The sequence below is a fragment of the Thermothelomyces thermophilus genome, chromosome 4, assembly GCF_000226095.1.
Source record: "Thermothelomyces thermophilus ATCC 42464 chromosome 4, complete sequence".
Lineage (NCBI taxonomy): Eukaryota > Fungi > Ascomycota > Sordariomycetes > Sordariales > Chaetomiaceae > Thermothelomyces > Thermothelomyces thermophilus.
This window is the reverse complement of record NC_016475.1, coordinates 2,027,786-2,052,979: the sequence shown is the minus strand read 5'-3', so window position 1 is coordinate 2,052,979 and position 25,194 is coordinate 2,027,786. Positions and strand designations below refer to the sequence as shown.

At 56.4% G+C, this 25,194-nt stretch overlaps 10 protein-coding genes across 10 annotated transcripts; 5 read left to right on the top strand and 5 right to left on the bottom strand.

Annotated features, from left to right (window-relative positions):
• The first annotated feature begins 130 nt into the window (after positions 1 to 130).
• Positions 131 to 1,388, top strand: MYCTH_2306528 (uncharacterized protein). The gene is made up of 3 exons (XM_003664054.1): positions 131 to 469; positions 536 to 1,258; positions 1,349 to 1,388. Exons 1-2 carry the CDS (start codon positions 451 to 453, stop codon positions 1,189 to 1,191), a joined length of 675 nt encoding a protein of 224 aa, XP_003664102.1. The 5' UTR covers positions 131 to 450; the 3' UTR covers positions 1,192 to 1,258; positions 1,349 to 1,388.
• A 184-nt stretch (positions 1,389 to 1,572) lies between these two features.
• On the bottom strand, positions 1,573 to 1,800 carry MYCTH_17585 (uncharacterized protein; the record flags this gene model as incomplete). Its single annotated transcript, XM_003664053.1, has 1 exon — positions 1,573 to 1,800. A coding segment is annotated over one exon (228 nt), but the record flags the coding sequence as incomplete, so codon positions are not given.
• A 4,203-nt stretch (positions 1,801 to 6,003) lies between these two features.
• On the top strand, positions 6,004 to 8,159 carry MYCTH_2063736 (uncharacterized protein; the record flags this gene model as incomplete). Its single annotated transcript, XM_003664052.1, has 7 exons — positions 6,004 to 6,046; positions 6,156 to 6,278; positions 6,347 to 6,458; positions 6,514 to 6,718; positions 6,771 to 6,926; positions 7,026 to 7,481; positions 7,593 to 8,159. The coding sequence occupies 7 exons, from the start codon at positions 6,004 to 6,006 to the stop codon at positions 8,157 to 8,159; spliced, it is 1,662 nt and encodes a 553-aa protein (XP_003664100.1).
• Positions 8,160 to 8,278: 119 nt separating this feature from the next.
• Positions 8,279 to 8,870, bottom strand: MYCTH_2306523 (uncharacterized protein). The gene has a single exon (XM_003664051.1). It carries the CDS (start codon positions 8,649 to 8,651, stop codon positions 8,448 to 8,450), a length of 204 nt encoding a protein of 67 aa, XP_003664099.1. The 5' UTR covers positions 8,652 to 8,870; the 3' UTR covers positions 8,279 to 8,447.
• A 770-nt stretch (positions 8,871 to 9,640) lies between these two features.
• On the bottom strand, positions 9,641 to 11,880 carry MYCTH_2306522 (uncharacterized protein). The gene is made up of 4 exons (XM_003664050.1): positions 11,300 to 11,880; positions 10,481 to 11,234; positions 10,114 to 10,417; positions 9,641 to 10,056 (listed from the first exon to the last, which is right to left on the bottom strand). The coding sequence occupies exons 1-4, from the start codon at positions 11,741 to 11,743 to the stop codon at positions 9,840 to 9,842; spliced, it is 1,719 nt and encodes a 572-aa protein (XP_003664098.1). The 5' UTR covers positions 11,744 to 11,880; the 3' UTR covers positions 9,641 to 9,839.
• An 827-nt stretch (positions 11,881 to 12,707) lies between these two features.
• Positions 12,708 to 14,978, top strand: MYCTH_2306518 (uncharacterized protein). Its single transcript, XM_003664049.1, has 3 exons — positions 12,708 to 13,506; positions 13,593 to 14,340; positions 14,402 to 14,978. Exons 1-3 carry the CDS (start codon positions 13,318 to 13,320, stop codon positions 14,722 to 14,724), a joined length of 1,260 nt encoding a protein of 419 aa, XP_003664097.1. The 5' UTR covers positions 12,708 to 13,317; the 3' UTR covers positions 14,725 to 14,978.
• A 1-nt stretch (position 14,979) lies between these two features.
• Positions 14,980 to 16,330, bottom strand: MYCTH_2306516 (uncharacterized protein). Its single transcript, XM_003664048.1, has one exon. It carries the CDS (start codon positions 15,336 to 15,338, stop codon positions 14,994 to 14,996), a length of 345 nt encoding a protein of 114 aa, XP_003664096.1. The 5' UTR covers positions 15,339 to 16,330; the 3' UTR covers positions 14,980 to 14,993.
• Position 16,331: 1 nt separating this feature from the next.
• On the top strand, positions 16,332 to 17,623 carry MYCTH_2306514 (uncharacterized protein). The gene has a single exon (XM_003664047.1). It carries the CDS (start codon positions 16,588 to 16,590, stop codon positions 17,290 to 17,292), a length of 705 nt encoding a protein of 234 aa, XP_003664095.1. The 5' UTR covers positions 16,332 to 16,587; the 3' UTR covers positions 17,293 to 17,623.
• Positions 17,624 to 17,945: 322 nt separating this feature from the next.
• MYCTH_53055 (uncharacterized protein) lies at positions 17,946 to 18,857 on the top strand (the record flags this gene model as incomplete). The annotated part of the gene is made up of 2 exons (XM_003664046.1): positions 17,946 to 18,188; positions 18,360 to 18,857. The coding sequence occupies 2 exons, from the start codon at positions 17,946 to 17,948 to the stop codon at positions 18,855 to 18,857; spliced, it is 741 nt and encodes a 246-aa protein (XP_003664094.1).
• Positions 18,858 to 19,017: 160 nt separating this feature from the next.
• Positions 19,018 to 21,731, bottom strand: MYCTH_2306512 (uncharacterized protein). The gene is made up of 3 exons (XM_003664045.1): positions 21,223 to 21,731; positions 19,300 to 21,056; positions 19,018 to 19,223 (listed from the first exon to the last, which is right to left on the bottom strand). Exons 1-3 carry the CDS (start codon positions 21,473 to 21,475, stop codon positions 19,179 to 19,181), a joined length of 2,055 nt encoding a protein of 684 aa, XP_003664093.1. The 5' UTR covers positions 21,476 to 21,731; the 3' UTR covers positions 19,018 to 19,178.
• Between the last annotated feature and the right edge of the window lie 3,463 nt (positions 21,732 to 25,194).

Below are 25,194 nucleotides of genomic sequence, written 5' to 3'. Positions count from 1 at the left end.
GATCCCCAGGGTAGATGAATCTGGTTGCCCCTGGACTTTGGATCTGGGATGAGAGATGACCCACAGATGGCCTGTGGGCGCACATGCCATCTACGGATCCGTACGTCGTTTGCAGGACCTTGTTCCACAGTACGGATAGTACGATTTAGCCCGTTAGTTACCCTAGGTACTCTTGTTGTATGTATGTATGTATGTACGGATTACTGAAGTTCGAGCCCAGGCAACTAAGGTAATCGATAAGCTCGGCCTGCAGCTAGCTCCCCGCGATGGCAAGCTCCGCGTCACCTGAAGTATGCCTACCGCGTCTCTAGGAATCTACATACCATTGCCGCCACTTCTCTGAATCTAAAACGCCGGTCTTGCTTCCACCTAATCAACCATTTAAGCTGCTTCTTGCCCGTCTTCTTTCTGCTTGCCAGCTCCACAACTAATCGCAATAATCCGCCCATCATGGCGACACAGTACGAAGGTAAGTAACCCCTCCGCTTTATCGCAAAGCCGCCGCCGCTCGAGTTCTGAACGTTATCGCCGCAAGTCGAACACAACATCAAACCCGCCGCCACCGCCCCCCGGCGGCGGCGACAAATCGACATGTCCACCTTCAACGCCCACCTGCACAACCTCCTTCCCGACTCCAGCAGTTCCGCCTCGCAGACGGCGCAAGCCGGCGACCGGCAGGAACAACAGCACCCCCGCCACCACAACCCGCACGCCGTCCCCAACCCCTCCGACACCTCGGCCCTCTTCCGGCTCATCCAGGACCAGATGGGCACGCTGGCCACGACGGCGCCGACCGAGAGCAACCGCGCCTTCCTGCAGTCGCTCGTGGAGGCGCTCGAGCTCGACGTCGCGCACCCGCCGCGGCAGATCGAAGGGGTGTCGCAGGAGTTCCTGGACGGGCTGGACCGCGTGCCGCGCCGGGCGCTGCGCGACGACGACGTCTGCCCCATCTGCGCGGAGCGCTACCTCGACGACCCTTACTGCCTCGTCGTCGAGCTGCCCTGCCACGCCAGCCACCGGTTCGACCTCGAGTGCGTCGGGCCCTGGTTGCGGGGCAAGGGGACCTGTCCCATGTGCCGGAAGGAGCTGGGCAAGAGGAAAGAGGTGGTCGTTGCTCCGAAACGGGACGGGGAAGGAGGGGAGGAGGACGAGGACGACGAGGACGACGATATGAACGGGTTGTATGCTTGAGTTAAGGCTATCGGGGTTTGGGGTGGTGGGAGGTTGTCTTTGTTCTCCTCAAGTCCGGTATGTCAACGTAAGTGTACACTGATCTTGATCATCGAGAGCGACGATCTCGAAGCTCCAGGGAGCTAATCCGGCGCGGAAAGCTAAGCGTAAATAATAGCATGGGGTTTCCCCCCCCCCGGGATCATTATTCCGTAATGTAGCCACTGCGTCTTGAGATGTGCTTTGTACAGTTTTCAGTATCCTCCTCTCGGAACGCTTCGTCTCTAAAGGTCTCTTTCCCTGACCAATCCTGCCAGCCTGCTGTCACATAGGCGCAACCTTTCCGTGTTTCTTGCCCACCGTCCCTCCGCTCTTGGTCTTCTTGTCCGATTTGTCCGCCGCCTCTTCGGGCGCGCGCGGTTTCGAAAACTCTTGGTTTGCCCCGCTCGCTTCGAGCGGGTTCCCGTTGCTATGCTTGGCGGCGCTCTCTTTCGCCTCTTCCGGACTGGTCATGTTGGGATTGAAAGCGGCTTCCGTATTCTCGGCTACCTGGTCGTCCGAGCCGCTTTTGGTGCCTTCTGACGACCGGGGCTTGAGGCTCCGCCGGTCCTGGTCGTCCTTGTAGGAAAGCAAACTACCGCTGGGGTGATATCGCCGATTGAATGAGCGGCCAACGGTTGGCATGCCTGACGCCGCTTGACGGAGAGTCCGCGCATGGGCGAGGAGGAACTGAGCGTTTGTTCGGAGGGCCATTGCGATCAATTGCGATCAATTGCGGTGTTTGCTGCCGTAACTGCTGCGGTGCTGAAGGGTTTGGACAATCAAGCTTTGGTTTAATGGCCCTAATGTCTGGTGTTCTTTCGGCTTTTTATGAATGACTCCTGCTTGATGAGGAACCATTACGCCTTTGAACATTAAACGTTGGGCCTTGGGCGAACGCAGGGAGACATAAATGTGTGACGTCATGGCAAACCATTGAACGACTTGCCTCTCCACAGTGGGGTGAACCACGCAGCTTTCACACCAAGTTCACAACATGTGCCTCCCACACCGCATACGCAGATGCGCATATTGCAAATGGCAAGGTAGAAGCGAAAAGTTGGCCCTTGAGTGGTTCTCTCGTTTTTATACATCTTTTCTTTCAAGAGTCCATGAGCAAGACTCGACTATGCCCAATTGGTTTCTATATGCCCGTCGATGACCAAGGAATAAGCCCGCAGTGAAGGACCTACTGTAGAAGGAGAAAACAAGTGTAAACTCTTGATACAACACGCCCACCAGAGCTCACCTGCAGAGTCAGGTTGCTCGGCCGCTTTTGAGAAGAGCAAAAACTAGTCAGTCGTCAACAGGGCAAGCTCAGGAGAATAATAAAAAGTGACTCATAGCGTTTCCTCAAAAAAACGAAAAACTTAAGCACCTGGGATGCTAAAAGTCAGAATTGGCGCTTATGGGGGAGGTGATACAGAACGATTGGGCATGACACGGTCGTGACTGACGAGTTGATTGCTTGTTCAATCTCTCCAGATTCAAGTGCCTAGCATACTGCCTAAGTCCCAAATACTGCCTGTATTTGCATCCGTTGCTGTCATCTCGCCTCGGGCAACAGCTAACATCAGACAGCCCGCCGCGTCCGTGCCACACCTGCCCTTGAGGCATGCTGTATCCGAACTTGCACCTGCTGCGGATGCATCAACCGCTGCAACGCAAAATAGAAAATGTCGGCGTGGCGCAGCCAGCTAAGGTGCACGTTACGTTACGGGTAGTAGCTGGGAAACGGGGTCGCTCATGTCCACGGTCAACTTAGTGTAATAGACCGCTGCGCTGCGAGTACCTAGGTAAGTGATAAATGGGATCGGACGAAGCTTGGCATCCCGTCTAAAGATGCCAGGGAAATGTAACAACAGTCAGCGTAGGTGCCCTCCTTGATAGACTAAAACGAAAAGAAAAAAAAAAAAAAAAGAGGAGCCTGCGATTCCGGGCGGTTGTCGGGCGGTTGGAGTGTCGTGTTTCAATTGAAGACAAAGATACAGGTAAGGTATGCACCTACGGAGTAGTTCGTAGTTGGTACAGTACTACAAGCACGCCGTACACTACCCAGTGTAATAGGTGTGCTGATACACCACATAGATGCATCCTTCTAGAAGTATTTCTTGGTGGGAGCACAGATCGGTTTCAGGTGACCTGCAGCCTCAAGGGGTTCAGTTGGCAGCGGACATCTCCGAGCAACAGCAATTCGTCGGCAAGACGGTGCGTGTTTCCCAACCTGGGGGGTTTGCCGAGAGGGGGCTCCGGGGGTGCCCCTCGCAGCTGGCGGCCGAGATCCGGGGATGTCGGATGAACTCGAAAAAAGTTATCATCAGGGGATGCCTTGCGCGACTGGCGATACACTAGTTTACCTTTCGATCAATCGCACCATTGGCTTCCCACAGCACTTTACCGTGTCGATACCCAGTGCATACACTATTGACGGTCTCGGCTGGTGCCGAGCCTATCAACCTGATGGGCCGCGGAAGATAACGTTAACGTGAGACGGGAATCGGTTGGCTTCTCGGCGGGTCGGAGCAACATACACAGTACACCACAAATGCACTTTGCACGTGGGAGGACAGGGGTCTCTCACCTTCGGCACGTCGCTTGAGACGGGTGGTCTTTTCCTGGTTCGATATCTAATCATCAGAAAAGGTACACTACAACACGCAGGATTGAGCTCCGCGCCCGCCTCGGTACTAACAAAAGCGGGCTCCACAGTCTCATCTATATTCTTATTATGCGCACTGTAGAAATGCTGTAGGATAAATTGTGAACTACGCCCTGCAAGTGTATTGTGTATGTATGTATCTACATGTACTATTAGGCTGATGAACCGCAGCTAAGACAGCAGAGATGGCCTTCTTCCACATGTCAGCACCTGGTTTCGGCTACCATAGTAGTTACCAGTACGGATTACATGCAGAACACATACGCAGGATGCATGATGCCGCAAACTGCACTAACCCTGAATCAGTGGGACCCTCTACCCAATTTGTCCGGCGTTACGTTGAGGAGCGCTTCTCCCGGGGTCGAGCAAGGAGACGGACAAATCAAACAAAGGGGGGTTTTCAGCTGCCTACATGGCACCTCACCTACATAGTAGAGACTGTTCCCAAGACACTCGACAGCCCGGTTTGTGCCGGGGATTTATTAATAATGGATTCGTGTGTACCGCTGTTTCTTCGTGCGTTGCGAGGCCAGCAAGCAGAAGGGCTTGGAATTTTTCAAAAAAAAAAAAGAAAAAAAAAAGAAAAACGTGAGGGCCGCTGTCTTTCGGGCTGTCTCTGAACAGCGACCAACAAGCAGCCGAGGTGGTCTTAGCGTTAACGCTAGCCCGACTTGGTTTGATTGCCAACGCCCAGCCCGCTCCGCTCACTCGCTAGCCGTGGCCACGAGGTTGCCACGCGCCCAGGCCAAAGGGCACACACTGGCTTTGCGCGTCTGGTCTGAGGCAGTTCCAAAGTCCCCCTGTTGCAGCCGAATCCCACAGCTGACCACTGCCGACATCAGCACTCGCGCATGGCCCAATCGAACCAGCCGGGCATGACAGCACATCGTACACAGTACACACTGTGCGAACCCCGGACTTCTCGGCCGCGCCGCACGCCATGCTGCCATGTGGCATGGGCTGCATCCTGCGACTTGTCAGACGCAGCACAAAAGGTTTCTGCGGGATGCGACTGAATCCCGTCATTGCCATCAAAACGCCGGTGTGCATAAATAAGCGGGCACCAGCAACGTTGGTGTAAGTGTACACTAGCGTACATAGTAGTTAGTTCAATCGGAAATGTCTGGTACCACTGCAGGAGAAAGAAACGCAGAAGTGCGCGCCGAGGAGGATTACGCTGCGGAACCAGCCATGCACCTTTCAGGGCGCGATCTGCGCTGGTGCGCTGTTGGGGTGTTCAATTGCGAATTGTCTCGAGGGAAAACATCTGCACCACGGGATAATCTCTTTGCTCCACTGAAGTATAAAGGAAAAGAAGACAGATGAGGAATTACATCAGGGGTCTCCATTGCCAATAATAGAAAAAAAAAGATGCCTGAATCGTTTCCATGTTTTTTGAGGTCAAAGATAGGTCCTGGCAGCTGATACAACTTTATCATGATATCCGCATTGCTGGGGCTCGGATCCCTGCACTTCCCAAGCCGCCAGACTCGGACCAGGCACGTTTCCCCCAGGAACTCCACCACCTCGGAAGAGACCAGCTCCATCCCCATTCCCGTCGTCTCCCACTCTCAAACTCGTTGATCCGGCTTTCTTTTGTTTTTTAGATCCCTGACTACCACCGCCAGGCAGACTTGTTAGACACTTATCGCCGACAAGCCGGACGTCACTCCGAGTTCAATCTCGGAGACAAGTGACACTGCTTCGCCCGTCGCCCCGTCCTCTCCGCTTCTTCTTGTCAGCAGCTGGCTTCGTCGATACCCCTCAATCGCTGACCGCCCGCCTGGTTGTCACCCGCTCGTCCGATCAGGGCGCACGACTGCCGTACCACCGCCGAGTGTCCTCTCGCCGTCTCTGCAGCGCGCTGCCCCGAATCGATCAATCTTTGCCCAAACCAGCGCAAACAGGAGCCGGACCTCGCTTCAGCCTTGTCCGTTCCGTCTTCCCGTCTTCTCGCCAGTTTCGGATGTCGATCCGGTTTGGTTTCCGCCCTGCCTGCGAACCGCCAAAGCTCGTTTCGATCGCCCCCGGGGCACTCAATGCTGCGTGACGTGAAAGGGATCTCGACCCTGCGCTAGAGCACTCCGAACCGCCTTAGCTTGTTGGAGAAAAAAGGTTTAAGAGTAATCAGGGCCATGGGTAACAGTCAGGGCAAGCCTGTCGAGTTGGACGGCGAAGGTGCGTCAGCACGACCGGTTCTCTCCTCCCCCCTCCCCTTTCTCTTCCTCCTCCTCTCTCTTCTTCCATCCATTCCCGCTCATTGACGCCGTTCTCGGCTGTTCCGCAGTGAATCTGAATCACTTTCGACTTCTCAGGGTCGTCGGGCGAGGCGCTTTCGGCAAAGTACGCATCGTCGAGAGGAAAGACACGAACCTATCATTCGCTCTGAAATATATCCGTAAAGATGAAGGTGGGACGAAACACCCGCAGCGCGGTACAGCCGACGAGCGAAGCAAACTGACCGGTTCCCCTCCCTAGTCGTGCGCTCGGAAAGCGTTCGCAACATAATACGCGAAAGGCGGATGCTCGAGCACGTAAACCACCCCTTCATCTGCAACTTGCGCTACAGTTTCCAAGACATCGAGTACATGTACGCGAAGCCGCCGCGCCCGACAGCCCGGCGTTCGAGCTGCTAACAGGAGCAGGTACTTGGTCGTCGACCTCATGAGCGGCGGAGATCTGCGGTTCCACATTTCGAGGAAAACCTTCACCGAGGAGGCGGTCAGGTTCTGGATAGCCGAGCTAGGGTGTGCGTTGCGGTACATCCATGGCCAGGGCATCATCCACCGCGACGTGAAGCCCGACAATGTGCTCCTTGACGCGGACGGGCATGTGCATTTGACGGATTTCGTACGTTCCCTAGCTCGGAACTGCTGCCACGGCTCCGGCTAACCTTTGACAGAACGTGGCTTCAGATATCGTACAGGGCAAAGTCCTGACAAGCAAGTCCGGCACGCTGGCGTACCTCGCGCCAGAAGTCTACGCAGGAAACGGTTACGATGTCCGTGCGGATTGGTGGTCCCTGGGGGTGCTATTCTACGAGTGCATATACAACAAGGTATGCCTCTTCTGCACCCTCCAATCTTGCCGCGCTTTTTGCGGCCGGCATCGCTCTCGGCACAGGCCGATCCAGAGTTGGCGCTGACGTACCCAACAGAGGCCGTTTGAGGGTAACTCCGAAGCATCCCTGAGCGCCGTAATCCAAGCCGCAAAGCCCAGATTCCCCGTCACGAACCCCCCGGTGTCATTACCATGCATGTACGCCATCAAGAGCGCCCTGGAAGCTGATCCCAACAAGCGGCTTGGGTCGACCTGGGAGAGTTTTACTCAGCATGAGTTCTTCTCATGTATCGACTTTGAGGCCCTTGAAAGGAAGGAGATCGAGCCCGTGTTTGTGCCGTCCTCGGAAAAGACCAACTTTGACGCCACGTACGACCTGGAGGAATTGTTGCTAGAAGAAGCGCCCTTAGAGGCGCGCGCACGGAGACAGAAGCCTCGCGAGAAGCTAAAAGAAGACGCCACGGACAAGGAGATCCGCGAGGATGAGCTCTACCGCATGATTGAGACCGACTTCCGGCCCTTCGATTACACAGTCGCAGCGTACAAGAAGTATGTCCATCCCGCTCTTTCCCTGCGGGCTATGATCGTGATGCTAATATCTGGCAGACTCCAAGAACAACAACAGCAGCAGCAGCAGCAACAACAACAACAACAACAACAAGAGGCACTCGCAGGCGGGCAAAATTCCGCAGCGCATGGAGCCAACCTCCAACCGCAAGCCCTGACGACTGACGAAGCAACCCCTTCCCCGGCCACCAACGGCGCGACACCAAATCAATCTCTCAACAAACAGCAACAGCAGCGCCAATCAAGCGGAAACTACCAGCAGCAGCAGCAACAGCAGCAACAACAGCAACAACAACAACAACAACAACAACGGCGCGCAGGCGCGCCAAGTCGTCCGCCCCCGCTGGCTCCCTACCCGCAGTCGTACTCGCCCAACGCGGGCAGCAGCAACCGCGGGAACCGCGGGGGCATGATCGTCGGCAGCCCGACGGGCGGCGTGCAGGTGACGCTGGACGGCGGCAGCAGCTGGAGCGACCTGGCGCGCCAGGACGCGACGCTGCCGGCCGACGCCAGCGGCGCCAACAACGCGCTCGGCGGCAAGCCCGAGAGCTCCGGCGGCGGCGTCTTCGGCTTCCTGCGGGGCAAGAAGGGCAGGGGGAACAGCCCCAAGCCCAAGGAGCGCGGCGTGCTGGGCAAGGAGGGCGCCAGGGTTATTCTTGGATAGATAGTTTTTTTGGAAGAGGAGAGAGGGGGATGTGGTTTTGCTCTCTGAAAGGTTGCTTCAGTTCGAAAAAGAGGTTGTCTGGAGGGACCGGGGTCGAAAAGGGGAAGGGGTTGGGGACTGGGGGAAGAATGGGGCCCAGTTGAAAGGAGGGGAGGTCACCTGAGATATAATATAAGGAAAGAGGAGACCACCGGGGGTTCCCATACATTTGACATGGATATCCACCCCCGTACTCTGTATGGGGCCGGGTTCGGTGGGAGAGGAGGAACGGCGCGAAGGTTGCGTCGGTCACGGACGAGCCTGGGCTGCGCTGGAGTTGGGGGTGGAGAGACTGGCGCAGGTTGAATGGATCGGAAGAGGGAAAGGGGGAGTCCTTTGGCTGCTAATAGCCCGGTTGGGGCTTTTCTGGCTCGGGACCGGATCGCAGTGGGCTGCGTTCCCGCCAACTTCTTTGGTTTTGCTTGCCTTGGGCTGGATGGAGCATGGGTGCATTGTTATTGTTGAGCAAGAATGGGGAGGGGGCCAAAGCATGAGCATGGACAGAGTGTATAGGTCTCGTTTTCTTGCTTTTGTTTCATCTTTATCATCTATCTCCTTTAGTAGCATACTTGTAGTCGACCCGTTGGTTTTGAGCTTGAGCCTGGCGTAAGAGATCCGCGGTTCGTCATATTTTGCATATGTCTTGTTTTGGTTCATCATCGACACTGTCTCGCAGGGTCCTCGGTTGCATCTCTACAACACTGGTTCCCTGAGCCAATACGGATTAGATCGCAGCTTCGAAAGGGAACCACGTACCCTGCCCCTTAGTCTCGATCACCCTTCTTGTGTTTACGTGACAGAGTTATATGTATGGTCTAGGTTGTTCTTTTATTAGGGTGATGATGTGCCGCAAGTATTCTTCGGTGGAATCTCCGGGGGAAGAAGGGGTGAGAGAGTTTAGGGGTTCTTAGTGGTGTTCCTAGCGGCCCCATTGGCCGCCTATGCGCTAGTCGATTGGCTTGACTACACTACTAGGTCAGTGGTCCGTAATGCCACTCCTTTAACTACTCATAACAACAACTCGCAGTGTTACCCATCCCGAAACAAGCCGAATAGCTTGATATGCATCCGAAGCGCGTTGCTTTATGGCCAGGCCATGGGATTCTCTTGGTGAGGTCCTCAAGCGTATCCTTAAGGTCAGACTTTGTATTCGTCTGACATTTGACAACGAATAAACTCGAGACCGCACGGAGTGGGGAAATCGACTTGAACAAGCAGTCCAACAACTCAAACCTCTCGGCATGTAGACCCAAAAATAACGGCTAATGCCAGCCGTCAGCGATCAAGGCGAGTTCTCAACCCATTCATAGATCTTGCCAATCAAGACATTGAAGTAAGGAAAACCCATCAAGTACAAATCAACAGAGGGCTTTGTCTGATGAACCCCCCCGATAGGTATTTTCTCGTTACTCCGTTCACATCTTCCCATTCCTAAGTTCCATGTATAATCGGCACCGAGCGCATGCATTTGTGTGTTTGCACCTGCATTCTTAGGCACCCTGTCCCATGTGATGTTGTCTCCCAAGAAAACTCCGTAGTGTTGCGCAATAACCCGAGAAAGAAAAGTGCACCGAGCCCGCCACGATGAGTGCCCGGCTTGTTGTACAGAACGTTCCGAAATACCAGGAGTAGACAGGCCAGCTAAGGCTGCTTCTTCTCCACCCGCACATGCTCCTGTATCGTCTTAGAAAGCTCGTCTTTGTCCTTGCCGAAGTATTTATTGAGCGTCTCTTGGAAGTCCTCCTGACTGACAACGGGTCCACAGCCGTCGCACTTGGCTTTCTTCTGCAGATCTGCGCAGAGGCCGTCCAGGTCAAAATCGCTTCCCTGGATCTCAGTACAGTTCTGTATCTTCTCCCTGTGAGGTTGTTAGCGAGTTACGCATGGGAAACGATATGGGACTATCCGCACGCACCAAACCTCGTTGCACTTCAGCAACTGGCCAGCCTTGCCGGCAGGCTCATCATTCTCCTTGGCCGCATCAATCTGAGAGATAAGGTCCTTCTTGGGCGGCACGGGGCTCGGAATTGGCAGGTTGTACGGCGTGAAGAAGTCCATGTCCAACGCGTCATTGAAGAAGCTATCGTCGAAGGTCTGCGACAAGACGGTTTCTTGTGGATCGCGGTAGCCACCAAATAGCTGCGGGTCAAACTGAAAATCAGTTTGTGGGAGCCAATGGCTGAAATCGTCGGTGCCTGCATTGGCAAAATGACCAAGATCTAATGCCGTTAGCGCAGCGCTCTTGGGGCGGGTACCGGCGGTTAAGGCGTTGATGTTCTCACCTTGAGACTGATTGTTGAGGCTTGGCTGTTCTTCTCCGATTGTGCTCAGAGTATCGACAGGCTTGGATGCTGCAGGCGACTGAGTCGAGGGTTCGGGAGATGTTCCACACGACGAACTAGGAACGCCCGCGTTAGAGTTCGAGAATGCGGAGGGTGAGCTGGTCGTCGTGGCCCCGCCCGTATTGTAGTGCGAGTCTGTGCTGGTTGATGACCCGTTTGTGCGCTTGTCGTTGCTGGTGGGCGGATTGAATGAGCCGGAAGACGTATTGGCCAGGTCCTGTTTGGTCTGAGAATCAAGACCACCTTGGCTGTAACTGCTCGAATTCCCGGGGCTGACGCCGTCCTGCGAGTTCACACTCGGGCTCTGATGGTCCGCACTGTTCTGCTTGGGTGGTTGCGATGGTGTTGCCGATGGCTTCTTGGCGCTGTTGGCGGGAGGCCCGGGGAGACTGCCAAACTTGGGAAACTCAAATTGGAAACTGACATCGTTCAAATTGTTGAGTAAGAGATTTCCGAAATGCGCAGCGACGCCTTGCTGAACGGGCCGGCCGCCTGTAAGTGCAGACAGCCGCTTCTTATACTCGTTCAACTCGACGGTCAACTTTTCAACTTTGGCACGGAGTGCTTCGTTTTCATTGTTCGCAGCCTCGGACAATTTCTCCAGTTCCTGGACTTTATTTTCTAGATCTTTAAGGTGCTTCTCCTTGCGCTCCCTGAAGGCCCGTTGTGCAGCCCGGTTCTGAGCTTTCCGTTTCTGCCCGACCTTATTAGTTTGTTTGTCTCTCCGGCATTTGCCCACGTGGCTGACAGCCAACCTACCGAGTTTGGTTCCGTTGTCAATGGCTTTCTGCCCGGCTTCTTCGCCACCTTTTCCTCGCTCTCCCGGCGCTTGGCCCCCGGATTCTCCCCGTCATCAGGATGGCCTCTTTTCTCCGGCGATTCGGCATCCCCAGAGTCGGAATTCAAAGCCCGCTTTGTGCCGGGCAAGTCGCCAATCATTTTGGGCTGGTTGGTGTCATCGAAGGAGAAATCGAGGGTTGCATCGGGTCCTGGAAAGTCGTAATCATAATCGAGGTCAGGGCTGGTCTGAAAACTGGATAAGCCATCCCCCTGAAGGGGCGATCCATCGAAGAGCGGCATGTTGTTGAAGTTATTGTTGGACAGGCCATTGCTCGGGCGCTTGGAATTGAGCGCGGCAAACAGCAAACTCTGCTGTTGCGGCGTCAAGACGAGGCCATTCAGCGGGTTCTGCGACGACGTCATCTTGACCAGCTGCACCGCGCTGCGTCTGGTTATCGCAGATTAAGAGAAAAAAAAATATCCACGAGTAGGATATCTGTATAGTCCTATCGTAGGATGAGGTGCGATGGCTCACAACCTCTCAGAAAGGTATTGTATGAAGCCAAATGCCCTCGAGGAACGACAAGTAGGAGGAAAGCGGCCACGGGTGTTAAGTCCGAGCGTGGCCGGAGGACCGAGGCGGGGTATCGAACCTTGGACAGAGACGAGTAACTACTATGTAAGGCGAATAGTCGACGTCAGAGTCCAAGTGGTTCTTGAAGCAAGAGGTTGCAGGTGGAGGGTCTCGGCCTGGGAAGTGTCAGGCCCGCAGAAGGGTGAAGGGTACAAAGAGTTGCCCCCAGCGACTGGAGAGTCAGGTGTGGGAGGTGGGAGGTTGCGATTGCACAGCCGAATGTCGGGTGTGGAGATGGAAGAAGTCGCGCCCTTTCTGCATGATTTGCTGCCTGAATTGCTCGCACCTGACAATCACCTGGTTTGTCCGGGCATCGAGGCAGGCATGCGGGCACGGAATGAGCAGACATGCCGGGCTAGCGTGACTGCGGGCTGCGATTTGTCAGCCCTCATGGAATGACTGGGAAAACATCAGAGTGGCTCCAGTCCGTGCACGGTCTGGGCTGCAAGTACAAAATAGGAGGCACGAAGTACCCTTTTTGTCTCGTTCGTTCAGACCCTTCCTTCGCTGATGCGGCTACCTGCGGTCAAGGACGCCCCAGAGGCCGAAAAAGAGGCCGGAAAAGCCCTCTTTCTGCATTGAGTTGTGCAGGGTGTTGTACAGTACATGTTCCGTTCAGGTAAGCGAGGTAGGTACCTAGGTAATCTTAGTAGTCTTGATACACTTGACATTACACTACAAGGTCGTGTACTTCGGACACTACCTACTAGTAAACTCTTCGTCCCCCCCACGCCGTTTGATCTACACTACCTTGGCGCTGAGTCAGACTCATATGGGGAACACGTAAATAGTTAATAAGACCGCATTGAACCGCGAGTCACCTCCCGCTACACAAGTACAACGTAAGAAAACCGGGACTATGCAGTCCTGGAAAAGTCATAAACTTGCTTATGTTCGTTCAACAAGACTCCACTACCAAACTGAGCTGGCCTCCATATCCTTACGTACAGTACAGGTACCTTGAACCGAGTCTGACGCATACTGTAGCGGGAGTCTACAGAGGTGTCAGTATCATTGGAACTTTTTAAAGTTGAGACCAAGGGGAAGTTGGGATGCAGGCCAAGAGGGCGGGCGCTTCCCCGGCTGGCTGGCAGCCACGCTACTAGTACTTAGTAGTCATGGTCCGTGCCCTCTCGTTCGCGAAGCGGACCCCGCTGCTGCATCTCCGCAACCGCGGCAGGAGTTCCGAAATGATGCCATCAGCCTTGTCCAACCTAAATCGAACCTCTACAGAGCCGAGTGTTACTGGCACCGCTCTGCATACGTGTGCTCCACCGCGTCGGACGGACGAGCTCGAGGACTCGAGAACCCGAGTGCGCGGACGAAGTTTGAAGAGCTAGTCAGGATCTAAAGCTCCGTCGTCATGGACATTGCATACGACCACATCCAGGAATCGAACTTCCCAGAGGAGCACAGCGACTCGCCGTCAGCGGACAAGAAGCCGGCCGCGCAAACAAGCTTAAATGCCGACTTGCAAGATGCGTATCGAGCCTTTTCCTCCAGCCCTTGGGGCGCCCGGATTGGGGGCTTCCTCGGGACTGTCGTGAAGCAGGTGTGTCTCCTCCACCACCCCCCCTTTCACCCGGCCCCCCCAACGATGATAGCACGGCGGCCGTCATGCTCATTATCCTTTCCCAGGGTGAATCCGTCTACCGCGGAGCGCAGCAGGAGCTTTCCGCCGTCGGCCAGGATGCCACGCGCGGCCTCACCGATCTGCGCCAATCAATCATCAACCACACGCGAAACTTGTCCCTGAACACATCCCCATTCGCCGCAGGGTCGTCGGCGGACCAAGCGTCCAGGGAAACAGGTGACAACAACGAGACGACGCCGACCACAGCGAGCAGGAATATCTCCTCGGAGGACGCGCTCAAGGAGTCGGAGACGGTGCTCTCCCGGCTGCGCGGGGAAGCAGCGAAGCGGCTGAAGGACCTGCAGAGGGCCGAGGACGCCGCAGACGAGGCGCTGCTCAGGTTCGGGTCCAACCTGCGAGACTTCTTCCGCGACGCCATCACGATTGCGCCTCCGGCCGGCGACGAGGCGGACAACCAGGGCAGCACGGTGCTGTTTGAGAGCAAGGATGCGCACGGCAAGAGGGTCATCCACACGTCGCGCTTCGACGCGCAGCTGCACGTCATCCACACCTCTCCCGAGCGCTTCACCAAGGACGGCACCGGAGCCGAGTTCGAGGCTTGGGCGAAGGATTTTGACGTTGACAAGAAGACGGCGGATATCAGCAGCGATCTAGAAAAGTATCTTGAATTGAGGGCGACAATGGAGAAACTTGTGCCCGACAAGGTTCCATATGCGGATTTCTGGAGGCGGTACTACTTCTTCAGACACGGCATTGAGACAGCCGAGGCGCGGAGGAAAGATCTGCTCAAGGGTACGCAGAAGCATCTTTTATTTTGGTTTTGGCCTGGTCTATGCTAACGGTTGGCAAACAGCTGCTGCGGCCGAAGAAGAGGTTGGCTGGGACGAGGACTCGGACGACGAGACTGAGGATGGCTCAAGTGATGCTTCTGCGGCACCAAACCGGCCTCGCTCGACAGGATCGTCAGGCACCATCCAGCCGCCAGCCCCAGCTCCAGACCAGGGCCTTTTGAAACCGTCCGAGCCCCGGAAGTCCAACGATGAGAAGTCGCAGGCGGGCAGTGATGCCAGCTACGACGTTGTGGGAGCCACGTCTGGTGTTCCCAGCCAGGCGCCCAGCAGCCCGAAGGAGGCGCGCAAGGTCGACGACGACAGCGACGAGGAGGATTGGGAGTGAAGTGCTGTGTCTCCGGCGTTCGGAAATAAGGAGACGGAGGAGGCGTGGTTCTCTTTTTTTTTCCCAGGCTGGTCTGCCGGAGTTGGATCGGCTCTTCTTTTCTTCCTTGGTCATTCAACCTTCTCAGAGGACCTGGGTTCTCGTACCGTACATAGGTAGTCAACTACCCAATATGCCGGCCCGCTCGAATCACAACCACGGCTCTGCGCAACCCCCTTATGCCGCTCTGAACATCCCCGCTTCAACCCCCCCCCCCCCCCTGGGGCTCTCTACCTCTTCTTCCTTGTAACCTTGGTAAACCCGTCCTCGTCCACCTCGGGCTCCTGTCTCTCCCTCCGCGGTGGGGCAGCCACAGGCGGCGCATCGTCCATCTCGACATCCTCATCCTCGTCGCCGTCGGCGCCGTCGTCATCCGAATCCCAATCCGTCTCGTCATCCTGGTCCTCGGCCTTCTTGAACACGACCTTGTTCCCCTTGCGGCTCTCCCACCGCCGCCGCAGCGCCTCCACGCCGTCAAACTTGCCCCGAAGACACTCGCCGCGCAGCCGCACCACCTGCTCGGCTACTTCGAACGCCGAGTCGTCGTCCACGTTGACCTCGAACTCGTCGAGCATGACCTGGAGCAGGACAGTCTCAACGTCTTCCTGATCGGGCTCCTCGGTGCTCGCGCCATCCTGCTGCCCGCCATGTTGTTGTTGTGGTGGTTGTTGTTGTTGTTGTTGTCGTTGTTGTTGCTGTTGTTGCTGTGCCGTCTTTTGTTGCAGCTGCGCGGGGGTGAGCTTGGAGACGTCCGGGAAGAGGTCGACGATGGCGCCCGCGAACCAGTCGCGCTTGTCGGCCGAGTCCGGCCCGCCCCAGTTGTTCTGCACGGCGAGGGTGAGGGCTTCCCAGAGGTGCAGCGAGAGGGCGACGCCTTGCTCGAAGGTGGATTGGCAAGTGGCTTTGGGGCGAAGTCATGGTTAGCGCGGAAGGTGTTATTCTTCAGAAGAAAGGGGGAGAAAATTGCGTACCCGGATCGGGGAGAGATGTGTTGGCCATGGTTGAGTTGTTCTGGAGGTCTGCTGTGGGAGGAATGCGACTCTCAAAAGGTTCGTTGGCGGGAAGGTGGGCAGCATTCAACGACGGGACCATGGAAGATGGAGGGGTCGTTGAATTTGGGCCAAAATCATTTTTTTTTCCCTGGCGTTCCTGGGCAACAGAATAGGAGGGTTAGGGTTATCGCGGTGATCTCCTCCGGCCTGCGGCAGCATGATTCAAGCTACTTGATAACACAGCAAAAAGAGCCTTTAATAGCTCCCAACAAGAAGCGAAACTGTTTGCAAATGGATGTGGAGGAAGAGTAAACAAAGCAATGATCATATCGTGGGCTCCTTTGCCGAAGCGAACCGACTGACCTGAGCAGCCAGGCAAGTTCGTCGTTTCAGGGGCCCAATGACGACATCAAGAGGCGAATCTTTCAGCGCGCCATATCTGCGATAAGGTTACAGTACGGAGTACGGATTGTACTTGCACAGTATGTACAGCAGAGGGGCATATGATAGATTGGTCCTGCGGAGACTGCGGAAATCGGCTTGATTCCGACGCCGAGGGACAGCAGCACGAACCCAATCGGCTTCTTTTGTGCTTCCTGTTTCCACAGGCATTCGAAAAGACGTCACTTTGATTAATGAACTCCGTACGATACACATAGGTCGCAGGCACCGAATTCTTGCGTACATACATCTTCCGACGTGAAACATTAACACACAGCTTATTGTTCGACTCGCCTTTTGACGGCCAACGAACAAAAAAAAAAAAAAAAAGAAACCAAGAGTGTGTCAGCAAAGCTATAATATTACCTTACCCACCTAGAGCAATAGCACCATGACGTCAACTCTACTTTTTGGCGGCACGGGTGCCGTCGGCTCGCATATTCTCTCGACCCTGCTCGGCGACAGCGCCGTCACCGCGGTGCACACCATCTCGCGGCGCGCGCCCAAGTCCACCGGGCCGACCCTGCAGGCCACCGTCGAGGCCGACACCACCCAGTGGGCCGCCAGGCTCAAGGCCATCCAGCCGGTCCCGTCCACCGTCTTCTCGTCGCTCGGCACGACGCGCGCCCAGGCGGGCGGCATCGCAAACCAGTGGAAGATCGACCACGACCTGAACGTGGAGCTGGCGCGGGCCGCCAAGGAGGCCGGCGTGCGCCGCTTCGTGTTCGTGTCGAGCGCGGGGACGGGAGGGCTGGTCGCCCGCATGCTGCCGTACAGCAAGATGAAGAGGGGCGTCGAGAGCACGATCAGGGAGCTCGGGTTCGAGACAGCCATCATCCTCCGGCCGGGGCTCATCATTGCCGACCGGGAGGTGCCGCATCAGGGAGGACCGCTCCTGGTCGGCGCGGCGCGGGCGTTGGGGCGGTGGTTCGGACCGAGCAAGGGGTATGACTGGTGGGCGCAGGAGAGCGAGGTCATCGCGAGGGCTGCCGTGCACGCTGCAAAGATTGCGGAGGAAGGCAAGGCGCCCGAGAAGGTCTGGGTGCTGGAGCAGAGCGACATTGTCAGGCTGGGGCGGACCGAGTGGAAGAATTAGTGGAGACCGCGAAAGACAACCGGGGGGGGGAGAGTAGTGAGAAGAGAGGTTCGACGCTTAGGTTCGACGGGGACGTTAATGCAGTGCTTGGTGGATGTATGTATGTATGTACCTACATATTCTCATAGTACAGTACAATTCAGTACTGATAATAGCAGGGGAACGCCATGGGCGGTACCACCGATCCAACTTGAAACCAATCTCGCATTCTGACGTTGTTCAAACCCAAATTGAACCCGTACTATACAGGTATATTCACATCAGGCTGGGTCTGACACCTCGGGACATCAAATCTAAGACCCGTGGAATCCGTGCCATACATCTACACAAGCCGAACTTTATCTTATCTCCGGACCCTTTCCCTGACAAGAATGGTTAGCGTACCCTGCGGTCCCCAGCATACGCAGTGGAATATAGTTCGCGACTGCGGTAAGCTCTGAACCCCACTAGTTACCCCGCCATCGAAGGAATTCACCCCGTTTCCATTCCGATTCCGCCCCCGGAGTGTGTCGGCGCTTCTTCAGCCCCGAAGAATCACCTCGTCCCTGACTCACTCCGTGCTCGTGGTCCCCCCCAAAAAACATTTATCTACGCAGTCGCACAAACCCAGGCCGTATCATCCCCAGCGGCGAAACAAAAAAAAAGCAGCCGCGATGGCAGCACCGACCCCTAACCGCCCGGCCGTCGTCGGCGACCCCTCAGGCCCGGAGGCCCCCTACCCTCTCCAGATGTCCGGCCTCGTAATAAGCGGGTTCGGCCGCGGCTCCAAGGAGCTCGGCATCCCGACCGCCAACCTGCCCGTGGACGACACCAAGACCCCATGGATCTCGTCGACCCCGTCCGGCGTCTACTTTGGCTGGGCGTCCCTGCGCCTGCCGCCCTCTCACCCGGATTACGTCCCCACGCCCTCGTCGCAGCCGTCTGAGCCATCATCAGCCTCGGCCTCAGCATCCTCCTCCTCTACCTCCTCCTCCTCCTCCTCGTCGTCGTCGCAACAATCATCTTCACCATCATCCGCGGCGTCCTCCGCCTCCACACAACAAGAACAACAGCAACACCAACACCAGGATCAGCAACAACAACAACAACAAGAAGAAGAAGAAGAAGAAGAAGGACTAAATGGCTCTGTGACGGGTAAGAAGGGACCGCGACTGCGGGGCCGCAACGGCTTCACGGTGTACCCGATGGTGATGTCGATCGGGTACAACCCCTTCTACAAGAACACGGTGCGGTCGGCCGAGGTGCACGTGCTGCACGGCTTCAGCGCCGACTTCTACGGCGTCGAGATGCGCCTGCTCATCACCGGCTTCATCCGCGACGAGAAGGACTACGGCGGCCTGGACGCGCTCATCGCCGACATCAACTTCGACTGCGACGTCGCCAAGCGCAGCCTGGCGCGGGAGGCCTGGGCGCCCAGCGGGTTAGACGTCGAGGTCGACCTGCCCGGGAACGGGGCCGGGGACGGGGCCGGGGAAGGCGTCGGCGGGGCCAAGGTGCTCAGGGGGACGCTGGACTGTGACTGGTTGATACGCCCGAGTGAATTGGTGGAAGGGAAGGGGGAGTAAAAAGGGGGAGGCTGGAAGTCGTACTTGGGTCCGGCGTGTTGTTAGACGGGGTTGCTGCGAGTTTCTGCGGAAATAGACGGAGCCATCTAAACCAGCTAAGCGATTCTCATGATGGGAAGGAATAATGAATCCTCGTTCAATTTTCACCAGCTGCCTCGGCAGACCCCAGAAAATATAACTCCATGAACAAGGAGTGAAAAAAAAAAAGTAGACAGAAAGTCAGTAACGCATCCGCTTAAACGCCCGGCCTGATAACCGTCAGTGTCCCATGTCGCATCTCCTTTTTTTTTATATCCCGTGTTGAAAGTCCACATGCTCCCCTCATACGGCTAGCTGATTGTTGCTGCGGTAATAGCACGGCAGGAACTGCGAGGAAATTAGCACTGTTCGGCGGTTCCCGATCCCGAGGGTAAAGATGGAAATGAATCAAAAGGATACGTACATTAATGACAAACAACATAGGCATGTCAAACATGTCACGCTTGATGGTCCATGTGTAGCTGCACTCGAGCTTGCCGTCGCGCTCGAGCCTCGATATTCCGTGCTCGCCGTCGATCTTGGCCACGCGGTTGCTCAGGATACTACTCCGAGGATCTTTCTGCGGCGTCGGCTCGTCGGCGTTGCCCTCGGTCGCGCCGTCCTCTTTCTCCGGCGGGCGGTACTTGAGGAGCCGGCACTTGCGCGTCTTGTGCCCTCGGCTGTCGTTAAAAGCCAACTGGGAGTAATCCTCGTAGAACTCGACGACGCTGTCATGGTCCATCAATTCTGCGAGAAACACGGGTTGTGGTCCGTCTGCCGAGCCGAGGCTTTCCGTGTTCAGGCTCTTGAGGCGCGGGGTGGCGAGACCGACTCGTCCCTTGGCATTGGAGCTGGCCGCGGCGGAACCGCCCAGGTTGACGTTTCGGTTCGGCTCTTTTCCGAGCAGCACATCTTTTGTCCATCCTGTGAGCGCGGTAAACTCCTTGTTCACGCCTGCCACTTCTCCCGTCCGTCTGCAGGCGAGCGTGGGGCTGGAACATTGGTGCATGAACTCCTCGTACTCGAATAGCGACCGCTGGAAGTACTTCTCCATGAAGACAAGGTCCTGCCTCGTCAGGTTTCTTGTGGATGCCATCAGAGACGGCCGGATGCTGGCCAGCGATTTGGCAATGCGCGACGTGTGTGCCGCCGAAAACCGGCTCTGAATGAGGCCGAAGAGCTTGTGGAAGCTCGCAACGTAACCGAACGGCTCCTTGACGGAATCGTAGATGAACGAGGGGTCCCGCTGGCGTTTTCCCAGGATTGATTGCTGCCCGAGTTTCGACAGGGCGTTTGACTGTCTCGTGGCGGACCGCTGGTTCGCCGACTTGTTTGCGGGCGCCGACGAGTAGGTCGTCGTCGTGGGGGAACCTTCAAAGCCGAGGGGAGTCGGCTGCGGGCTGTTGGTGTCGGTGCTTGGGCTCTGAACGCTCGTAGGGCCTGCGGCGATCGCGTATGCGTGGGGCAGGCCATGTTGCAGGTTACCCTGCGAGTAGACGCCGTTGTGATTCGCGTCGAGGCCGAGGAACCCTTCCAAGACACTGCCCTCGTACACTTGATTAACACCGTTCCCAAAGACCCCAGGCCCAAAGCTGAGGCTGCCGCTCGCCGACCGCGGCATGGTGTTGTTGTCTTGCGGAGGCGTCTCGGCAGCGCCCGACGACATGTGCCCGAGCATGCCGAACTCCATGGCACCATATTGACTGCCAAAGTTAAGTCCCTCGAGATTGAAGTTAAAGATGTTCGGATCGCTCGGATCAAAGGGCAATGCGCCGAAGTTCGCCATGGGGCTCGATACCTGGGGCACGGTCATGCCGCTTATTTGCTGGTTTCCTGATGCCTGGAAGGACGGGGATACGGGAGACTGTTGGCTTGCGAACGGGAGGCTCTCCGACATGCTTCCTATTGGGGTTTGAGAGGCGGAAAACATGGGAAACTGGGTGGCGGTGGACTGCGAGAAGAAGGTGCCCTGGTTGGATGACGTCTCGGAGTTCGAGACGGTCGAATTCCGATGGCCATTCTGCCGTGATGGTGTTGGGTTCGGGTTGTAATTTGGGCCCAGCACCGGTCTCAACGCCTCAGGGGGCGCGTCGTGGAGATACTTGGCCTTTTTCCGGACGCCATCCTGGCAACTATCCATCAACCCTCTCTTGATACAGCGCTGGCACGGCCTTTCATCCCCTAGAGCAACAAGTCAGTCAGCCAAGTACTTGCAGCCCGGCTAGCCCAGCCCCTGCTGGGGGGTAGGCATGTAGGGGAGAAAAGAGGAAGCCCGCGATAAGAGGCAAAAAGGGGTCTCTTCGGAATAGGTTTATGGAGAGACTACGGGGAGAGGAAGGGAGCTTACCGCAAGTTAGGTGAGCTCTCTGGCATGCGAAGCAAGCGCGCCTAGCCTTTTTCCTGCGAGGCCGCAGGGGATCTTTGGGGTCAAACTTCTTCTTGGCCTCACCGCTGGTATCGGCACCTTCCGAGGCTAGCCTTTGGTCGGACATCTTCTCGTCCTCGTCTTTGACGAGCTGCTCCGTCTCTTCGTACTCGTTTTCACTCTCGGACATGGCGCCCGAAGCCTCACGCACGGTATTCCCGTTGTCTTCCGCCATCGCGTCCTGGCTTATATGTGGCTCCAAAAAAAGAACAGCACGGTGACGCAGGAACACCCAAGCCAACGCACACTCGGGGTTGGGTTGGAAGAGGGATAGCGGAGGACTAACGTTGAAAGCTCTTGCGGTACTATCACTGTGGTGGCACCAGCTTGGCAGGTGACTGAAGAAGGACAACGGAAAGCAAGAGATCCCAGAATGTTGACGGACGGGTACGCTACGTCGAGCAGATGATGAAGGGCCCCCCCGCGGATTTAGAATTCTAATCAAACGCGTCGTGGGTGGCAACGACCAGATGCGGATTGGTCCCGCGAGGCTGGATAATGCATCGACAGTTCGCTGTGGCTTACTGGACTGCTGCTCTTCGCTGTGACCTCCCGCAAGAAGAAGTGTAGATCGTCGGTCCGGGCTGAGAGGTGGGGAAGGGGCTAGTAGCAGGTGCCAGCTGACGAGACCGGATACACAGCGACAGACGGCAGTCTCGTATTCTCGGCGGCTCTCGCGAAGATGCTGTCAATTGGCTCGGAGATATAAGCCGAAGATGTTCTTGTGCGACGGGAGCGCCACCGTCCGGGACAAGTCCAGGGGCGCTAGACCGTTCGCTGAGATGGGTAATGCGCGCGGCTTCGTCGACAGTCCCTTTTGTCCCGCGGCAGCGGCGGCGTCGGCGGCGGCGGCGGATAAAGCACGGATGCAGTCCAGGGGAAATTCTCTGGCGCTGGCGAGTGGGCGGCGTACGGGTGGATCGTAGGGCATTCAAGCTGCACCTATCCGTCACCGGTATGGTTGGGCGAGTCCGCAGCGCGCGGCGTCGGTAAGAGTGGGAAGCGAAGGAGGGGTAAGGGTCTGTAGATAGGCAAAAGGTCAATTGGCGCGGATGCGGGGCGTCGAAACGGGTGGCTTTTGCGATGGGTCGGTGTCGCTGAGCAATCTGCGCGTCCGAATCCAAGTTGCGGTTTGTATCTCGCTGACTACCTGGCACATCCCCGCGGTTTGCCTCCTATGCCGCTTCCGGCCCGTCGTTTCCTCCTCGTCCTCGATGCTCCTGCTCGTCGCGCTCTTGGCAGCCGTTTTCCGAGAAGCAGTCGTCGCGCCGCCCCGGAGCTAAAGAGTCGGAGGTTTCTTTCGTCTAGAAAAGTCGAAAGAGGGACAAAAAAGGAAGCCAGGTGTGATGGCCGAAGGTGAAGCAAACGAGGCGGAGGGGGAAAATCCGGACAGACAGCTAGCTGCCTGTTGCCTGCTGTGCTCTAAAAGCGCAGTCGACAGGGCTTTTTCAGTCGTGTTTGCATGGCAGTTGTGGAGCGAGCAACGGGCACGACGGATGGGCGTGAATTTTGGGCTATGGCGTTCGCTCTTTCCTGGTCCATTCCGCGATGGTTTTGCAGCGGCGTTCTGTGTGGATGGTGATGACTCGTCCGCAAAGCCGCAAGGTGGGCGAGCAGACTAGGGATGCGGAGCCAGCAACTCTTTTCCTCTTTTCCGTCAGCTGCGGGGCTTTTCTTTCTAGTGACCCTTGCGCACCCAGGACCCAAGACCCAGGGACCAGGAGTTCATCGCATCACAACAACGGTGAAGAATTCTTCAGTTTGCAAGTCGAGATCGCTCGCAACGGTCGAACCCACGACATTCCTCCGTCGGATGCAGCTGAAGTGGAGATGGTGGTCCTCACACACCGGGGAACTGTCTCCTAATTGGTGACCCCGTCGCTACGCTGTAGGTGCTTTGCCAGAAACCGGGTACGGAAACGGAAGTTACCCGGCGGACTCTCTCATCGATCGCATGTGGTAGTCGCACGGTTCGCAGAGCGCCACCGGCCACCCGGATTCCCATCAGCAACAATTCGAGGTTCCATTCGCGGTTATCGAGAAACAGGATCGCCCGTATGCGGGACGCAGTGTACAATACACTACAGAGTACAACATACCCGCGTGCTCAGCACACCGCCCAGCTGCGTACGTATCTGCGTACCTTACACTACATAGTGTACTGCGCATGGAATCCTTCCACACTCTTACCTGACCTCCAGTTACACCAGCCGAGCTCGGGGGTGTCTTCGGTTCCAACTTTTCAGTCTTGCAAGTATTCTGCCAGTCTGAACTTGTCAGGCCCAAAATACCAATCAGCCCGGACACAGCCTTGGGCTCCTGTCTCAGAATTACCATCATGGACTTTCAGGATGAGTACCCTTTTTTGGTTCATTTTTTTCCTTACTCGATTTCATCTCGAAGTGCAGTGTAGCTATCCGTTAAGGTGCGGATACTGTACGGATCCGTACTTCTCTCTTGGGGCTAAGCACACCAAGACCTCAGCCCTCGGTCCGTGCCCTGCCAACCGAGGCAACCCCGTAACTCTGGCTTCAAACTTCATCTGGGCACTAGAAGTCGTCCGGAACGTCGGGACTCTGGGGACTCTGGGCACTCGGGCCGCGAGAGAGAGGGAGGGAGGGAGGGAGACCGCTATGGACACACACAGGCCCTTGGCGATACCGTGTGTAGTTCCCAGGTTATGCTGCTGCTACAGTTCTCCGTCCTGGATCCTCGTCTCGTCATCTGCACTCTCTATTACCCCATCATACAATACTACACCATATCTGAAAGGTCACGTCACCCAGGTCTACGGTGGGCAGTACTCCGTACTCTGCGGTTCAGCCTCGATCTCTACCTCGACCCCATTTTCTAAGTCATGATCTGCGCCAATAGCCGGCTGGATTCGCCGTGCTCCGGGTGGGCATGTTGTTGCTGGGTGACCCCCTGCCCTGTTCTGCCACGCCCCTCTGTCAACGTCGTCCACCATCCCCCCAATGGTCACCACCCTTAACCCTTAAGACAGCGGCAATGCCGACTTGTGTCCAACTATGCAGTGTGGTTGGTCAATAGACGCCAGATCAAAGTTCCGTTAGCTGATGCCCGGCCGGTCCACCATCCTTTCCTTCTTGATCCCCTGTTCCAAGATTCACTCAGCGTACTCCGTATACTGTTTCACTGCGGTAGTGGGCAGTCTCCATTTCAGCATATGTATACGCTAGTATACCAGAGCCCAAGGAGGTTGCCCTCCAGCTCCGTCGAGTGAGACAGGGACCATTAGGCGGTGTTTGTGTGCCACCGACAATAGGAAATCTGCCCCCAACTGAGCTGGTAGACAAGGGTGTGTCGTCTCAGAGTGACTGGCGAGGTCAGCCACTGACGCCATGCCGCCGATAGAACATGGCTGGCTCCCCCGGGGGGTCAGATCTGCTGTCGAAGGGCCCCCTCTGCCAAGCGTGATCGCGGCAGATCACAGCCAAGCCCAGCTGCAACCCTTGAACACGCCGGTGACGTTCAGGGGGATGGTTTCAAACCCGCGTGAAACCAAAATGTCACCTCTCTTATCCCGCACCTTCTTTTTTCCTTCCCCATCTTCCTCCCCTCCCTCTTGTCCCTAGCCCATCTCCGCCTCGATATACCGGGGGCCGCCGCGTCATGTGGTGGTCGCATACCTGCTTCTTGATCGTATCCGTTTGCCATATCGATAAAAGATGTAGGGAAATGGCATGAGCGCCAGAGTCACAAAACCGACGAGTGCGGTAGCCCACTGATACCCAAGGGCCTCGTACATCTGGATACCAAAGAGAGGGAACGCGGCTGAGCAGTATCAGCGGACGTGTCCGGGCGAATGGGCCAAACCGGTTGCGAGGCCCAGCGGAGATACGAAACCTCCGTCGAGCCAAGGGTAGAGCTTAC

What these genes read in the sequence shown, in the direction of transcription:
- MYCTH_2306516 (XM_003664048.1), bottom strand. Translation starts at nt 15,338, where the DNA reads ATGCTCGACGAGTTCGAGGTCAACGTGGACGACGACTCGGCGTTCGAA.
- MYCTH_2306512 (XM_003664045.1), bottom strand. Translation starts at nt 21,475, where the DNA reads ATGGCGGAAGACAACGGGAATACCGTGCGTGAGGCTTCGGGCGCCATG. An exon ending in GAGAGCTCACCTAACTTGCG is followed by an intron (nt 21,057 to 21,222) that starts GTAAGCTCCCTT and finishes TTGTTGCTCTAG; the next exon opens with GGGATGAAAGGCCGTGCCAG. An exon ending in CTATGTTGTTTGTCATTAAT is followed by an intron (nt 19,224 to 19,299) that starts GTACGTATCCTT and finishes ATTTCCTCGCAG; the next exon opens with TTCCTGCCGTGCTATTACCG.
- MYCTH_2306522 (XM_003664050.1), bottom strand. Translation starts at nt 11,743, where the DNA reads ATGACGTCGTCGCAGAACCCGCTGAATGGCCTCGTCTTGACGCCGCAA. An exon ending in TGACAACGGAACCAAACTCG is followed by an intron (nt 11,235 to 11,299) that starts GTAGGTTGGCTG and finishes AAGGTCGGGCAG; the next exon opens with AAACGGAAAGCTCAGAACCG. An exon ending in CCTCAACAATCAGTCTCAAG is followed by an intron (nt 10,418 to 10,480) that starts GTGAGAACATCA and finishes TAACGGCATTAG; the next exon opens with ATCTTGGTCATTTTGCCAAT.
- MYCTH_2306518 (XM_003664049.1), top strand. Translation starts at nt 13,318, where the DNA reads ATGGACATTGCATACGACCACATCCAGGAATCGAACTTCCCAGAGGAG. An exon ending in TCGGGACTGTCGTGAAGCAG is followed by an intron (nt 13,507 to 13,592) that starts GTGTGTCTCCTC and finishes ATCCTTTCCCAG; the next exon opens with GGTGAATCCGTCTACCGCGG. An exon ending in GAGGAAAGATCTGCTCAAGG is followed by an intron (nt 14,341 to 14,401) that starts GTACGCAGAAGC and finishes GTTGGCAAACAG; the next exon opens with CTGCTGCGGCCGAAGAAGAG.
- MYCTH_2306514 (XM_003664047.1), top strand. Translation starts at nt 16,588, where the DNA reads ATGACGTCAACTCTACTTTTTGGCGGCACGGGTGCCGTCGGCTCGCAT.
- MYCTH_2306523 (XM_003664051.1), bottom strand. Translation starts at nt 8,651, where the DNA reads ATGCACCCATGCTCCATCCAGCCCAAGGCAAGCAAAACCAAAGAAGTT.